Below are 16,518 nucleotides of genomic sequence, written 5' to 3' on the forward strand. Positions count from 1 at the left end.
AACCACAGGAAAAAGTCTGGAAGACCTCCAAAAGCATGGAGGTTAAAGAACACCCTACTAAAGAATGAGTGGGTCAACCAGGCAATTAGAGAAGAAATTAAAAAATATATGGAAACAAATGAAAATGAAAATACAACAAGCCAAATGCTTTGGGATGCAGCGAAGGCAGTCCTGAGAGGAAAATACATTGCAATCCAGGCCTATCTCAAGAAACAAGAAAAATCCCAAATACAAAATCTAACAGCACACCTAAAGGAAATAGAAGCAGAACAGCAAAGGCAGCCTAAACCCAGCAGAAGAAGAGAAATAATAAATATCAGACCAGAAATAAACAATATAGAATCTAAAAAAACTGGAGAGCAGATCAATGAAACCAAGAGTTGGTTTTTTGAAAAAATAAACAAAATTGACAAACCTCTAGCCAGGCTTCTCAAAAAGAAAAGGGAGATGACCCAAACAGATAAAATCATGAATGAAAATGGAATTATTACAACCAATCCCTCAGAGATACAAACAATTATCAGGGAATACTATGAAAAATTATATGCCAACAAATTCGACAACCTGGAAGAAATGGACAAATTCCTAAACACCACACTCTTCCAAAACTCAATCTGGAGGAAATAGAAAGCTTGAACAGACCCATAACCAGCGAAGAAATGGAATCGGTTATCAAAAATCTCCCAACAAGTAAGAGTCCAGGACCAGATGGCTTCACAGGGGAGTTCTACCAGATGTTTAAAGTACCTATCCTTCTCAAGCTATTCCAAGAAATAGAAAGGGAAGGAAAACTTCCAGACTCATTCTATGAATCCAGTGTTACTTTGATTCCTAAACCAGACAGAGACCCAGTAAAAAAGAACTACAGGCCAATATCCCTGATGAATATGGATGAAAAAATTCTCAATAAGATACTAGCAAATCGAATTCAACAGCATATAAAAAGAATTATTCACCATGATCAAGTGGGATTCATTCCTGGGATGCAGGGCTGGTTCAACATTCGCAAATCAATCAACGTGATACATCACATTAATAAAAGAAAAGATAAGAACCATATGATCCTGTCAATCGATGCAGAAAAGGCATTTAACAAAATTCAGCACCCTTTCTTAATAAAAACCCTTGAGAAAGTCGGGATAGAAGGAACATACTTAAAGATCATAAAAGCCATTTATGAAAAGCCCACAGCTAACATCATCCTCAATGGGGAAAAACAGTGCTTTTTCCCTGAGGTCAGGAACACGACAGGGATGTCCACTCTCACCACTGTTGTTTAACATAGTATTGGAAGTTCTAGCATCAGCAATCAGACAACAAAAGGAAATCAAAGGCGTCGAAATTGGCAAAGATGAAGTCAAGCTTTCACTTTTGGCAGATGACATGATACTATACATGGGAAATCTGACAGACTCCACCAAAAGTCTGCTAGAACTGATACATGAATTCAGCAAAGTTGCAGGATACAAAATCAATGTACAGAAATCAGTTGCATTCTTATACACTAACAATGAAGCAACAGAAAGACAAATAAAGAAACCGATCCCATTCACAATTGCACCAAGAAGCATAAAATACCTAGGAATAAATCTAACCAAAGATGTAAAAGATCTGTATGCTGAAAACTATAGAAAGCTTATGAAGGTAATTGAGGAAAATATAAAGAAATGGAAAGACATTCCCTGCTCATGGATTGGAAGAATAAATATTGTTAAAATGTCAATACTACGCAAATCAATCTACACATTCAATGCAATCCCAATCAAAATTGCACCAGCATTCTTCTCGCAACTAGAACAAGCAGTCCTAAAATTCATATGGAACCACAAAAGGCCCCGAATAGCCAAAGTAATTTTGAAGAAGAAGACCAAAGCAGAAGGCATCACAATCCCCGACTTTAGCCTCTACTACAAAGCTGTCATCATCAAGACAGCATGGTATTGGCACAAAAACAGACACATAGACCAATGGAATAGAATAGAAACCCCAGAACTAGACCCACAAACGTATGGCCAACTCATCTTTGACAAAGCAGGAAAGAACATCCAATGGGGAAAAGACAGTCTCTTAAATGGTGCTGGGAGAACTGGACAGCAACATGCAGAAGATTGAAACTAGACCACTTTCTCACACCGTTCACAAAAATAAACTCAAAATGGATAAAGGACCTGAATGTGAGACAGGAAACCATCAAAACCCTAGAGGAGAAAGCAGGAAAAGACCTCTCTGACCTCAGCTGTAGCAATCTCTTACTCGACACATCCCCAAAGGCAAGGGAATTAAAAGCAGAAACGAACTATTGGACCTCATGAAGATAAAAAGCTTCTGCACAGCAAAGGAAACAGTCAACAAAACTAAAAGGCAACCAGCGGAATGGGAAAAGATATTTGCAAATGACATATCAGACAAAGGGCTAGTATCCAAAATCTATAAAGAGGTCACCAAACTCCACACCCGAAAAACGAATAACCCTGTGAAGAAATGGGCAGAAAACATGAATAGACACTTCTCTAAAGAAGACATCTGGATGGCCAACAGGCACATGAAAAGATGCTAAACATCACTCTTCATCAGGGAAATACAAATCAAAACCACACTCAGATATCACCTCACGCCAGTCAGAGTGGCCAAAATGAACAAACCAGGAGACTATAGATGCTGGAGAGGATGTGGAGAAATGGGAACCCTCTTGCACTGTTGGTGGGAATGCAAACTGGGGCAGCCACTCTGGAAAACAGTGTGGAGGTTCCTCAAAAAATTAAAAATAGACCTACCCTATGACCCAGCAGTAGTACTGCTAGGAATTTACCCAAGGGATACAGGAGTACTGATGCATAGGGGCACTTGTACCCCAATGTTTATAGCAGCACTCTTGACAATAGCCAAATTATGGAAAGAGCCTAAATATGTCCATCCACTGATGAATGGATAAAGAAATTGTGGTTTATATACACAATGGAGTACTACGTGGCAATGAGAAAGAGTGAAATAGGGCCCTTTGTAGCAATGTGGATGGAACTGGAGAGTGTGATGCTAAGTGAAATAAGCCATACAGAGAAAGACAGATACCATATGTTTTCACTCTTATGTGGATCCTGAGAAACTTAACAGAAACCCATGGGGGAGGGGAAGGAAAAAGAAAAAAGAGGTTAGAGTGGGAGAGACCCAAAGCATAAGAGACTCTTAAAACCTGAGAACAAACTGAGGGTTGATGGGGGGTGGGAGGGAGGAGAGGGTAGGTGATGGGTATTGAGGAGGGCACTTTTTGGGATGAGCACTGGGTGTTGTATGGAAACAAATTTGACAATAAATTTCATATATTGAAAAAAAAGACCGTGGCTGCTTTGGGGCACCTGGGTGGTTCATTCAGTTGAGCGTCCGACTTTAGCTCAGGTCATGATCTCGCGGTCTGTGAGTTCGAGCCTCGCGTCGGGCTCTGTGCTGACATCTCAGAGCCTGGAGCCTGCTTTGGATTCTGTGTCTCACTCTCTCTCTGCCCCTCCCCCATTCATGGTCTGTCTCTCTCTTTCAAAAATAAATAAACTTAAAAAAAAATTAAAGCTAACTAACTAACTAAATAAATAAACGTGGCTGGTTTGGATTCCTTTGGTTCATTCAGGACCTTGGCATAGATCCTAGGAATAGTCAGTCGTTACCACGTTTAGTAAAGCTGTGTTTGACCAGTGAAATGAAATGACAGAGCAGCCATCTGACCTGGTAATGGGCTGTTGGATCTTTCTGCCCTTGAACTTCCTCTTAGAACTTATTCCTATTTTATTTCCTTTTTTGTTCCCTTCCTCCCCTTTCCCTTCCACAATCTTGTCAGAAATCCATTTCTGGAGAGACATAGTTTCTTCCAGGAATTTCAAACTTTTGAACTTTCTCATTAAGAATGCATTTATACTTATATGCATTACATATATGCAGTACATACGTGTGTCTGATTAGGAATGGGTTTGTATATAGATTACATGTACGTGTTACCTACGTGTGTCTGATTAGGAACGTGTTTATATATGTGTTACGCGCGTGTGTGTGCGTGTGTGTGTGTGTGTGTGTGTGTGAGAGAGAGAGACAGAGCCGTCCCCCTGTTGTCCCAGAACCACTGCACCTGTTCTCTACCTTAGGGTCTCTTAGTTTCCGGCTGCTGGAAAGAAACCATTGTCTCTTATCCGGAGGCCCAGTGGGATCTGCGTGGCCCTGGAGTGTCTCTCGTTAGCCGTGTGCTCTCCCCGAGCCTCTCCATGATCGCGAGAATGAAGCACTCCGTTAACTGAAACCCTAAGTCACACACTCATTTCTGTCTTTGAGTTGAGTAAACTCTTGGTTTGGACTTAATCATAGGGACTAAGACTCACGAAAGGTGGTTTCTGCCCCAGAAAGATTTTAGGAAATAATTATCTGGAGAAGAGTGAAGAATTACCAGAGGATGAAACTGAACTTACTACTGCATGGAAATGAGGATATTACCCCCTTTTCTGTAACCTTTGTACAACTACCTATCTGTTGTGTCTGTTTCTAGTTTGTTTTTTGGCTCTTTAAAATGATTGTATGTTGAGTCTTTTAATATCTTCCTTATCTTAGAAAAAGTATGTTGGACAAAGACGTGGCCATGTGACCAGGAAAAACCACCGCCTCTGTGCACTTGTTGGTCATTGTTGTATACACCGCGGGTAAACGTACAAGAGACCACAGTCTTACCAGTGTCATCGAGTCACATATCTCACAGGACCTTGATGTCACATAGACCAATGCATGAGTCAGTGATAATGTCCCCTAGAGCCTGGCAAAGTACCGCCCAGGGACATACCTGCCCTCATTTTCTGGAAATAGTTTTATTGAAACCCTGCCTTGTCTTTTCATTTCTGTGCTGTCTGTGGCCACTTAGACACCACAACAGCATAGTTGAGTAATTATGACAGAGAACTTAGGACCCACAAAGCCTGGTGTGTTTGCTCTCTGGACCTTTGTGGGAAAAATTGGTAACCTTTGGCCTAGTCAATGCTAGAATTTCCATGGGTGACAAAAATATTCAGAGAACCATCTTCTAAAATCTCTGTTAAAAACAAAATACTACTTCGTGTGTCATTTTACTCAAGTCTAATATAGTATCCTAGTTAGAAAATTATTTCAGTTAAAATACAAAATTCTGGATTTGTACCTATTTTGTGCCCATTTAGGGTAGGTTTCCTTGTCTAAAAGATAATCCTTGCTTCATAGTTAAGATTTAAAGTATCCATAACCATTTCCCCCAGCAGCTCCATAATCACATAATGATTTTCTCTGAATACACTTAGGTTTTTAATGACAAGATGAACTTTAAAATGTCAAAGCCATTCTTCAAAGGAACACAATTTACTCAAATGTATTTAGTCAATAGAAAAAGGCTTTCCCTAAAATAATCAGCTGACTAAAGATACAACGTAATCCTTCAGTAGTTTCACCACAGATTATGCTGTTTGGATGTTGTAATTTATTCATGGTGATTTTAGCTCATACGTATTTGAATTAAATATCCATTCACATTTTTTAAAAGCGTGATGTCTTCTCTGTGTATTCATAGTGTAGCTGTACTGTGCTCTCTGCATTGGCTCAGAGGGGCCATCAATCCCCATTCTTGCTCCTGTGCGGACCACTGCTGCTCAGTGTGGCTCCCCCAGACCCCTGCCTACCCCTTTCCTGTGTGGTTCCACATGTAACACATGCGGCCACCTTAAGACACCAGGGTTTCAAAACCAAGTGGGACCACAGAGGATCTTAGTACCTTGTGAAGTGTTGTGGTGTCAGTAGTTTATGCCACATTTCCAGAAGGATGACATAGCATACTGTTCTTTTAGAACTCCAACCTGATTCATCAGAAGGTGTGTCCTCCTAACGATCGACAAGGATCTCCAGTACTGTCCTTCATCGTCCTGGAACAGTTCAATGCCATTCGCTTAGTGCAGACCGTCCACCAGTCTCTTGCCGCTCTCAGCAAAGTCATCAGAGGGACCACCTTACTGAGTTCAGAAGTACAAAAACTGGCCAGCGCTTTACTAAACCAAAAGGTAAGCCCAATTAAGGACACGTGTTTTTATTTCCTTGTAAAAAGTGACTGTTCCATTATGTATGCATTTGTCAAGTCTTACAGTTAATAGTAATAGAAAATCCAATTCAAACTAGCTTAAGCCAGGTAGGAATTCATTGGCTGATATCAGTGGAGGATCCCAGGGGGGCCAACATGAAGTCACCTTGAGGCAGGGGCTTCAAATTGTCACTAGGATCTTAGCTTGTGTTGTTTATCTACCTGTCTAGGCACGTTGTATGTGAGTGCATAGACATACACACATGTATATGTGTGCATGTGTTTGTGTATATATGTAAGTATGTGTATATATGCATATAGGTGTGTATGTTTGTATATGTGTGTGTGTGTGTATGGATGTGTATATATGAATGTGTATGTGTGTATAAGTATGTATGTATGTTTATATATGTGTGTATGTGTATATGTATGTGTATATGTATGTGTGTATGGATGGGTGGGTGTGTATATATGTACATGTGCGTGTACATATGGATAGATGTGTATGTATGTGTGTATATTCGTGTATGTATGTGTGTATATACGTATATGTGTGTGTATATACGTATGTGTATGTATGCATATGTGTGTATACATGTAGGTGTGTATGCATATGTGTGTATATATGTATGTGTGTATATATGTATGTGTATACGTATGGATGGATGTGTATATATGCATGTGTGTATATATGTATGTGTGCATGTGTGTGTATGTATGTATGAGTGTAAGTATGGATGGGTGTGTATGTGTGTATATATGTATGTGTATGTATATATGTACGTGTCTACATATGGGTGGATGTGTATATATGTATGTATGTGTATGCATATATGTATGTGTGTACATATAGATGGATGTGTATATATGTATGTGTGTGTATATATGATGTGTGTATATGTATGCATGTGTACATATATATGTATGTGTGCATGTATGCATGTGTATGTATATATGTGTGTGCATGTATGGATGGATGTGTATATATGTGTGTATGCATGTGTGTATATGTGTATGTGTATATATGTATGTGTGTATATGTGTATGTGTGTGTATTATGTATGCATGTGTATGTGTGTGTGTATATATGTATGTGTGTATACATGTGTATGTATATGTGTATATATGTATGTGTGTGGATGGATGTATATATATGTATGTATGTATGCATGTGTACATTTATATGTATGTGTGTATATATGTATGTGTGTACGTATGAGTGGATGTGTATATATGTATGCGTGTGTCTGTGTGTGTGTGTGTGTGTGTATATATGTATGTATGTGTGTTGATTTCACTTTGGGGCAGGTTCTCTGTACATGGTGGTATCCTGGCAGTCTGAGTCTTATTATCCTCTGAGCTCCAAGTCCAACAGAAAAGAAACCTTTTTCCCGGTAACTCAAGCAAAAATCTTGGGATTAGCTGTAATCCAAAATGATTGGCTTGTGTAGTTCCTTGGTTGTTCTCTGGGCAGAATTGCCAAGCTCTCATTGGCTAGGGCTTCGCCTGAATGCCCGTCCCAGCAGCTGGAGATAGATTCAGCTTCATCTGTTAATGTGTATACTGCAAGTAAGGGAGGGATGGTTATCTGGTGGAAAAATCAAGGTACTTTTAGCAGAAGAAAGGGAAATCATGTCTCTTGCTGAATAATTAGCATGTGTGTGACATGTATGTATGTGTGTACATACAGACATGTACACATGTCAGTAAAATCCATGTATTACAGATCCATGGGGAGAAACAAAATGATTGGAGTATCTGCCATAGGTTTATTTTAGTGACTTGGAGAACGTAAACCCTGCAGAACTTGGCATCTGGAGAAGATGTCCCTGGGTTCTATAGGAACTTAGAAAAGAGTCTGATTCTCCCCCCACGCCCTGACACTGTTTACCCTTAACATAGGGAAAACCCTGATGCTCAACTTAAAGTCTGGTCTGTTTGAACATAGAAGATGGCGTTGCTACAACTACTTGAATCAATCATAATCAAAATACTGTAGTATGTTACACTAGAAGTGGTATCTAATTGATTTTTAATTTAAAGTAGATACATCACCTATCATGAAAGCTTCTTACCATTTCAAGGAAACCCAGGATTCTAAGAGCTTTGAAGAACTTTCCGTTAATTAGCTCATTAATCACCACATTAACAATACAAGGTGGTGCTACTGTTAACATTATTCTAGTGTGAGGATCCTGAGGCAGAATGTGTTAAGTGACCTAACCAGAGACACAGAGGTATTAAATGGCTTAACTATTATACCAGTAGTTGTACAGTCAAGATGAACCCAGGCAGGTCTCCCTTCCATATAAATGTAAAAGATGTAAATTTATCAACACTTTAATCTTCATGAGAGTGTATTTCTTTAAAATCCAACTACATGCTGCCTAAGGGCAAGATGTATGGTATTACATTTAATTACAGTGGAATTCGGTGTAGGAGGAGAGTAACACTGATGGCAGAACACCGCTTATACAGTAGAGAACAGAGTTCAGGGGGACTTGTGTTCGATGGAGTGTAGAAAATTAAGCTTAGGTCAGATCTTCAGGCTTTTAAAAAGCCGAAGAAAAGGTGTTGGGATTAAAATCTGTAGGCAATAAAAGTATTTTTATGTAGAAATAATGACACAGAATGGCTAAGAATGTGGCCTGTGGAATAGGTCTGTCTGCCACTTAGGAGCTGTGTGACTGTGGGCAAGTCACGTAAACCTCTCTAAACTTTTTTTTTTAAGTTTATTATGATTTTCTAATATAATTTATTGTCTAGTTAGCTAACCTACAGAGTTTATAGTGAGCTCTTTGTTTTGAGAGTAGATTTCCCATGGTTCATCCCTTACATACAACACCCAGTGCTCATCCCAACAAGTCCCCTCCTCAGTGCCCATCCCCCATCTAGCCCATCCCCCAACCCACCCCACCCCCCTGCAACCCTGTTTGTTCTCTGTCTTTAAGAGTCTCTTATGGTTTACCTCGCCCTCTATATGACACCATTTTTTCCCCTTCCCTTCCCCCGTTGTCGTCTGTTAAGTTTCTCAAATTCCACATATGAGTAAAAACATGTTATCTGTCTTTCTCTGACTGACTTCTTTCACTTAGCATAATACTTTCCAGTTCCATTCACGTTGTTGTAAATGGCATGATTTCATTCTTTTGAGAGAGAGGGAGAAACGGCGTGTGCGCGCATGCCAGCAGGTCAGAAGCAGAGAGAGAGGGAGACGGAGAATCCCAAGCAGGCTCCGCATCACGGGGGCTCCATCCCTCAAACCATGAGACCATGACCTGAGCCGAAATCAAGAGTCAGGTGCTTAACCCACTGAGCCTCCCAGGTGCCCCTAAACTTAGTTTTCTTACTTGTCAAATAAGGATAATAATGGTACCTAGTCTAAGAGATTGGTATGGAAATTAAATTGACTCATAGGTAAAGTGCTTGGCACCTTAGAGCAAGAATCCTCTAAATTTTAGTTGTTTTTGTTACTGTTACTTTAAGAGAACTTTTTTATGTAAAAAGCTGCTTTTGGAGTAGCTGACTGGTAACACTGCAAAACGAGTTAACAGAAGTAGGGATGCCACATACGTTATTGTGTAGTCACCCTACCAAGAGGTGGTTAGGGCCTGGAGTGGGGTAATTGAGCGGGTCGTATGTGGTGTTAATCAGCATACCTGACCTGTAAACCATCTGGGTGAATTTGGGCATAAACACTTGAAAAAATGAAGAAATATTTTTTATAATTGTAGAATAATGTGGCTTACATTAAGACCATATTGAAAGATAAAAAATTCAATGGGTTTTATTATGTGAACATTTCCCATGAGTAGGATCAAGGGATGGTGTTTTTCATGAGGTCATAGATTTTTCATTCTTGATAGCAAGTCTTTCTCTTCTTTGGCTCACTGAACTCTACTCAGTGTTTGCACGCTTGGCACAGCACCAGGGCCGGATGACTTCTTCATTACGGTGAGTTTAGGGTGTAGACAATCTTCATTAATGTATTAAATGAAAGTTTGTGTGTTACACTTGGAATTGAGATATACAGCCTCTAAAATATCACTGTTTTTGAAATACTTTTTGTAATTTGCCAAAAAGTATTTCAAAAACAGTGATATTGAAAACAAGTTGATTAAACTTCTTTCCGAGGATGAAAGTATGTTTTGCAAAGCACATTTATATTATACCCTAGTGAGTGTCTCGAGATGTGTCCGGGTGTCTGATGAGACTCCGCTGAGACCAGGCTGACCTTCACCAAGACAAGATCCATAAAATAGTTTCTGACATTTACTTCCCAATGAGTTTTACCAAAAATTGTGGGTCCAGTACTATCCCATTTCTTTCAAGATAAAAATTAAATGTTTTATTACATTTGAATGTGACAAGTTCTGTATTAAGTGATATGATTTAATGTAATTTAGGAAATAGTTCAGTACTTGACATTTTCTTTACTGTGTCTGACATGATTGGAGTAAGACTTAAGAGAATTATGACTTTTATTTGTTTGACAGATTCTGATAATTTACTAAAACTTCTTTTGTAAAAAGTCACAATACTTACAATGTTTGTTAAAGACAACAATACTGTAAAATATTGTTACTATTCTTTTCATATTAGGACATAGGCTTTAAATTATGATTTAAAAGCTAAGAATTGAAAAGATACAATACAAAATCATTTCGTCCTTCTGGCTGAACAGTGCACTCTGTTCAGATGGGCATCTCTACATACGGAGCTGCACTGCCGAGGCTCAGGGCGTCTAAGAGTTAAGATCTTCTCTGCTGGACAGTGTGTCCTTTACTCCTGTCCCTGCCCTGGTCTCCTTGACAGCAGGGGTCTCACAGTGGGTCCTCCAGACCAGGTGCACCCACAGCACCTGGGCCCCAACCCTGACTGTGGTGATCACACTCTGTGTTACCCTGACTCTGTGTGTTGTCAGACATTGACGTGGTTCTGCTGCGTGCCCACGCCATCTGTGGTCAGAACTCTGTGAAGACAGGTGGGAGCCGTGGTCACCTTCAGGCTTCCCTGCCCCACCCACCAGTGTCGATGACCACCCCCATCATTACTCCCTCTTCTAAAGTTTACCTACCTTCATGCAAATAGTGCTTTAAAAAGTCATCAAATGTTTAACCGAATGATAATCATTAATAGTGAATGATTGGCGTTTTTCTATTAAAGTAGTAGCACACGTTTTACATAAACTTTACCAGTTCAGAGCACTTTTGTAGCCCTTTGCTCATCTTCTGCTCTCATCATCCCCCTTCTACTTAGAAAACTAAAGTAGAAAGGGGATGCTATCCTATAAAGTGTCAGAGCCCACACTGCAATCCCCATGCCGTTTCCTACATCTGTGTTCTTCCCACCCTGTCCGCCACTTACTCATTACTTATATCACACAACTACACGGTGGTCTTTGTTCTAAGAGACACTCACCTGCTTTGTGAGCATTGAAGTCCACGTACTCCTCTCCAAAGGCTTATCAAATGCTGGCATGGAATTGCCCCATCTCTTCATCTCTCGCTTCACTTATAACTAGAATTCTGTTAGATACACGTACAAATGGAAATCAGTTCCTACTGATGTACATAAGAGCACAGGGGCCTGTGAAGACCCAGAATCTCCAGTATCTTGGAATTCTCTTTCAGTATACCTAACTTAATACCATTTTTGTGCATGATAAGAGAACATATACTTTTTCTTTTTAGAAGAGATTTTAACTTTAGAGTTTATTCTTCTCTTTGTCCTTTTTTCTTAATTTAGCAGTGGAAATGGAAGTACAATGTTATAAGACTTGCATGCTATATGTGAAGTTTCATTAATATTATTTGAAGTTTTACTAGCATCCCTTAATATTTATTGTTATTTGAAGATAGACCATAGTAAGTTAAAAGTGTGTACTAGGGAGGGGCCAAGATGGTGGAGCAGGTGGAAGTTCTCTGCTTCTCTCCTTGAAATGCAGCTAATCAGCACCAAACCATCCTGCACACCTAGAAAATTGATCTGAGGATTAACAGAACAATCTGCATAACTTGAGCCACAGAACTCAGCAGATATGAGGCCTGAAGAGGTGAACTGGGGGAGAGAGAAGCCATGGAGGGTAGGGAGCTATTGCAGAGAAAGGACAGGATGGGGGGAGTGCAGGAAAAGCATGCCCCCCAAGAGCAGCTGGAGAGAAAGAGAAAGAGTGGAAACATCCACAAGGGATTGAACAAGAAAGGGAAAAAGGAGAGGGTTTCGGCACTATTAGGACTCTAGAAACAGGGGAGCACAGAGTTGGAAACTCCAGAGCTTGATAGCTGGTGGAGCTTTGGTGGCGAGGAAAGGTGAATCCCCATTAACAGGCAGCGAGGTCCTCGGGGCACATGGGAAGAAACGGTTCACCTGCTTGAAGGGCATTTGGTAGAGGCTATGTGGTCTCTCCATGGGCATAGGTCCCAATGGACCCTGGAGAATAGCCGCGTTTGGTGGTGTTGGAACAAGGACATTAGGGTACAGTGAAACCTGGTGCCATTTGTGTGTTGTGATTTGTCATAGTCCCTGAACCACTACTGCTACACAGTTGTGCGTACTTTTTCTAGGGCAGGCTGGCACCTGGTGGCAGTCTCTGGACCTCTGCAGTGGCACGGTTGCATGAGCATTCCTGGAGGCAGCCAGCAACCAGCCATTGCTCGGGGAGACCCTCCCCCAGAAGGCTAGAGCAGGTCCAAACTGCAGGGCTCTCAGAAGTGAGGGGTTTGGAAGCACAGCCCCATCTGACATAAAATTTGGGAGAGAGGTTCTGCTTGGCAGGCTGACAGCATGGACATGGACAGTGTAGAAGTGGGAAGTGGATGGAAACCAGAGATAAAGGAGGCATGCCTGATGACTGCTTGGTGAGAGCACAGAATTCTGGTGTTAGAGACTGGGAAGCTGGGTGATGCCATTTTCACCTCTCCTGCACACGCACTTGCACACCACACTGATCCACCCCAGTAACCTAAGCAGTACCACTTAGTGGAGAATGGAGCTATCACACCAAGCACTTACCCAACTGTGCCCTCCAAGAACATGCTGTACAAGACCACTACAAGTCCCTCTGCCTGCTTAGTGCACAGACTATAAAGTGCTTCATAGTTAGATTTCTAGGGGAAACTGAATGTAATGTCATTCTATGCGCTGGTCCATCGAGTCCTTTTTTTTTCTTATTCTTGGGTGCAAAAAGAGAAAAAATTATTTTCATTTTCTGTTTTTATGAAAAAGTTTTAAAATTTCTTTTACTATATACTCCATATTTTAATTTTTTTGTGAATTGTTTATTCTATTTTACTTTATTTCATTTTATTCTATTTTATTGTATACCTTTCTATTAATTTTTAATGGTTTGTCTTTTTTATTTTCTATCCCTTTTTTCTCTATTCTTTCAAGCTTATTTCAACAACCAGACGAAAATACACGTAAGATCTAGCTTCCTTTATTTGGTTTTTTTGAATTGTTTTGAATTTTTTTAATTTTATTTTTTATTAATTATTTTTTTTCCTCCAAAATGACAAAAAGAAGGAATTCACCACAAAAGAAAGAACAGGAAGAAATAGCCAGGGACTTAACACAGATATCAACAAGATGTGTGAACCCGCATTTAGAATCATAAAAATACTAGAATACTAACTGGGGTTGAAAAAAGCATAGAATCCCTTTCTGTGGAGATAAAATAAGTAGTCTAGTCAGGGCAAAATAAAAAATGTTGTAACTGAGCTGCAATCTCAAATGTATGCCACAGTGGCAAGGATGGATGAAGCAGAGTAGCGAGTTAGCAGTGTAAAGGACAAACTTACAGAGAATAATGAAGCAGGAAAAAAGAGGGAAACTAAGGCAAAGGAGCATGATAGAAGAATTAGAGAACAAAGTGACTAATTAAAAAGGAATAACATCTGAGTCATAGGAGTCCCAGAAGATGAAGAGAGAGAAAAAGGGGTAGACGGGTTATGTGAGCAACTCATAGTGGAAAGCTTTCCTAACCTGGGGAAAGACACAGACATCAAAATCCAGGAAGCACAGACTTCCATTAGATTCAACAAAAACGGGCCATCAACAAGGCATATCGTAGTCACATTTACAAAATATACAAAGAATCATGAAAGCAGCAAAAAAAAAAAAAAAAAAAAGTCCTTAACCTATAAGGGAAGACAGATCAGATTCACAGCAGACCTAGCCACAGAAACATGGCAGACCAGAAAGAGTGGCAGGATGTATTCAACATGCTGAATTGGAAAAAATATGTGGTCAAGAATTCTTTATTCAGCAAGGCTGTCTTCAAAATAGAAGGAGAGATAAAGAGTTTCCCAGACAAACAAAAACTAAAGGAGTTTGTGACCATTCAACCAGCCCTGCAAGAAATTTCAAAGGGGAGTCTCTGAGGGGAGAAAAGATGAAACAAAACAAAAAAGACCAAAAGCAACAAAGACTAGAAACCACCAGAGAACACCACCAGAAACTCCAACTCTACAGGCAACACAATGGCAATAAATTCGTATCTTTCAGTATTCACTCTAAATGTCAATGGACTAAACGCTCCAATCAAAAGACATAGGGTAATAGATGGATAAGAAAACAAGATCTCTATATGCTGTTTACAAGAGACCCACTTTAGACCTAAAGACACCTTAAGATTGAAAATAAAGGGATGGAGAACCACCTATCATATTAATGGTTGCCAAAGGAAAGCTGGAGTTGCCATACTCCTATCAGACAATCTATATTTTAAAATAAAGACTGTAACAAGAGATGAAGAAGGGCATTATATCATAATTAAGGGGTCTATACACCAAGAGAGTCTAACCATTGTAAACATTTATGCCCCCAACGTGGAAGTACCCAAATATATAAAACAATTACAAACATAAACTCACTGACAATAATAGTAGGGGACTTCGACTCCCCACTTACAGCAGTGGACAGATCATCTAAGCAGAAAATCAACAATGAAACAGTGTCTTTGAATGACGCATTGAACCAGATGGACTTAAAAGATATATTCAGAACATTTCATCCTGAGGCAGCGGAATACATTCTTCTCAAGTGCATGTGGAACATTCTCCAGAGGAGATTGCATACTGGGATACAAATCAGCCCCCAACAAGTACAAAAGTACAAAATGAGATCATACCGTGCATATTTTCAGACCACAACACCGTGAAACTTGAAATCAACTACAAGAAAAAAAATGGAAAAACAACAAATACTTGAGGATTAAGGAACATTCTATTAAAGAATGAATGAGTTAACCAAGAAGTTAAAGAGAAAATTAACAAGTACATGGAAGCCAATGAAAGTGATAACACCACAGCCCAAAACCTCTGATGTGCAGCAAAGGTGATCAGAAGAGGAAAGTATATAGCAATCCAGGCCTTCCTAAAGAAGGAAGAAAGGTCCCAGATACACAACCTAACCTTACCCCTCCAGAGGTAGAAAAGAGCAGCAAATAAAACCCCAAACTGGCAGAAGAAATAGGAAATAATAAAGATTAGAACAGAAATCAATACTGCTGCCCCCAAAATAAAATAAAATAAAATAAAATATAAAACAGAACAGATCAATGTAACCCGGAGCTGGTTCTTTGAAAGAATTAACAAAATTGATAAACTTCTAGCCAGTTTGATAAAAAGAAAAAGGGAAATAAATAAAATCAGGAATGAAAGAGGAGAGATCACAACCAACACTTCAGAAATACAAACAATAATAAGAGATATTATGACCAATTATATGCCAATAAATTAGGCAACCTGGAAGAAGTGGACAAATTAGTAGAAACATAAATCACCAAAAGTGAAACAAGAAGAAATAGAAAACTTGAATAGAGACATAACCAGTAAAGAAATTGAATTAGTAGTCAAAATTCTCTCAAAAAACAAGAGTCCAGGGCCTGACAGCTTTCCAGGGGGAATTCTACCAAACATTTAAAGAAGTGTTAACACCTACTTTTTGAAGCTGTTCCAAAACCTAGAAATGGAAGGGAAACTGCCAAAGACATTCTATGAGGCCAGTATTACATTGATTCCAAAACCAGACATAGACCTCACTAAAAACGAGAACTATAGACCAATTTCCCTGATGAACATGGACGCAAAAATTCTCAACAAGACACTAGCCAACCAGATCCAACAATACATTAAAAGAATTATTCACCACGATCAAGTGGGACTTACACCTGCAATGAAGGGCTGGTTCAATATTCACAAATCAATGTGATTCATCACATCAGTAAAAGAAAAGAGATCCTCTCAGTAGATACAGAGAAAGCACATGACAAAATATAGCATCCCTTCTTGATTAAAAACCCTTAAGAAAGTGGGGATAGAGGATCATACCTCAAGATTATAAAAGTCATATACAAAAGACCCACAGCTAATATCATCCTCGGTGGGGAAAAACTAAGAGCTTTTCCCTTAAGGTCAGGAACACAACAGGGATGTTACACTTGCCACTGTTAT

The 16,518-nt window shown here is 39.6% G+C and overlaps 1 protein-coding gene across 8 annotated transcripts in view; it reads left to right on the plus strand.

The window, feature by feature from the left end:
• The window catches only part of DYNC2H1 (dynein cytoplasmic 2 heavy chain 1), a 347,574-nt gene that overhangs the window by 258,150 nt on the left and 72,906 nt on the right, over window positions 1-16,518 (plus strand). For all 8 annotated transcript variants that reach the window (XM_043579184.1, XM_043579187.1, XM_043579185.1 and 5 more), the window contains one exon: window positions 5,838-6,047. In XM_043579184.1, coding sequence (XP_043435119.1) covers window positions 5,838-6,047 — 210 coding nt within the window. The remainder of the gene's footprint in view (window positions 1-5,837; window positions 6,048-16,518) is intronic.

Source organism: Prionailurus bengalensis, chromosome D1 (genome assembly GCF_016509475.1).
Source record: "Prionailurus bengalensis isolate Pbe53 chromosome D1, Fcat_Pben_1.1_paternal_pri, whole genome shotgun sequence".
Lineage (NCBI taxonomy): Eukaryota > Metazoa > Chordata > Mammalia > Carnivora > Felidae > Prionailurus > Prionailurus bengalensis.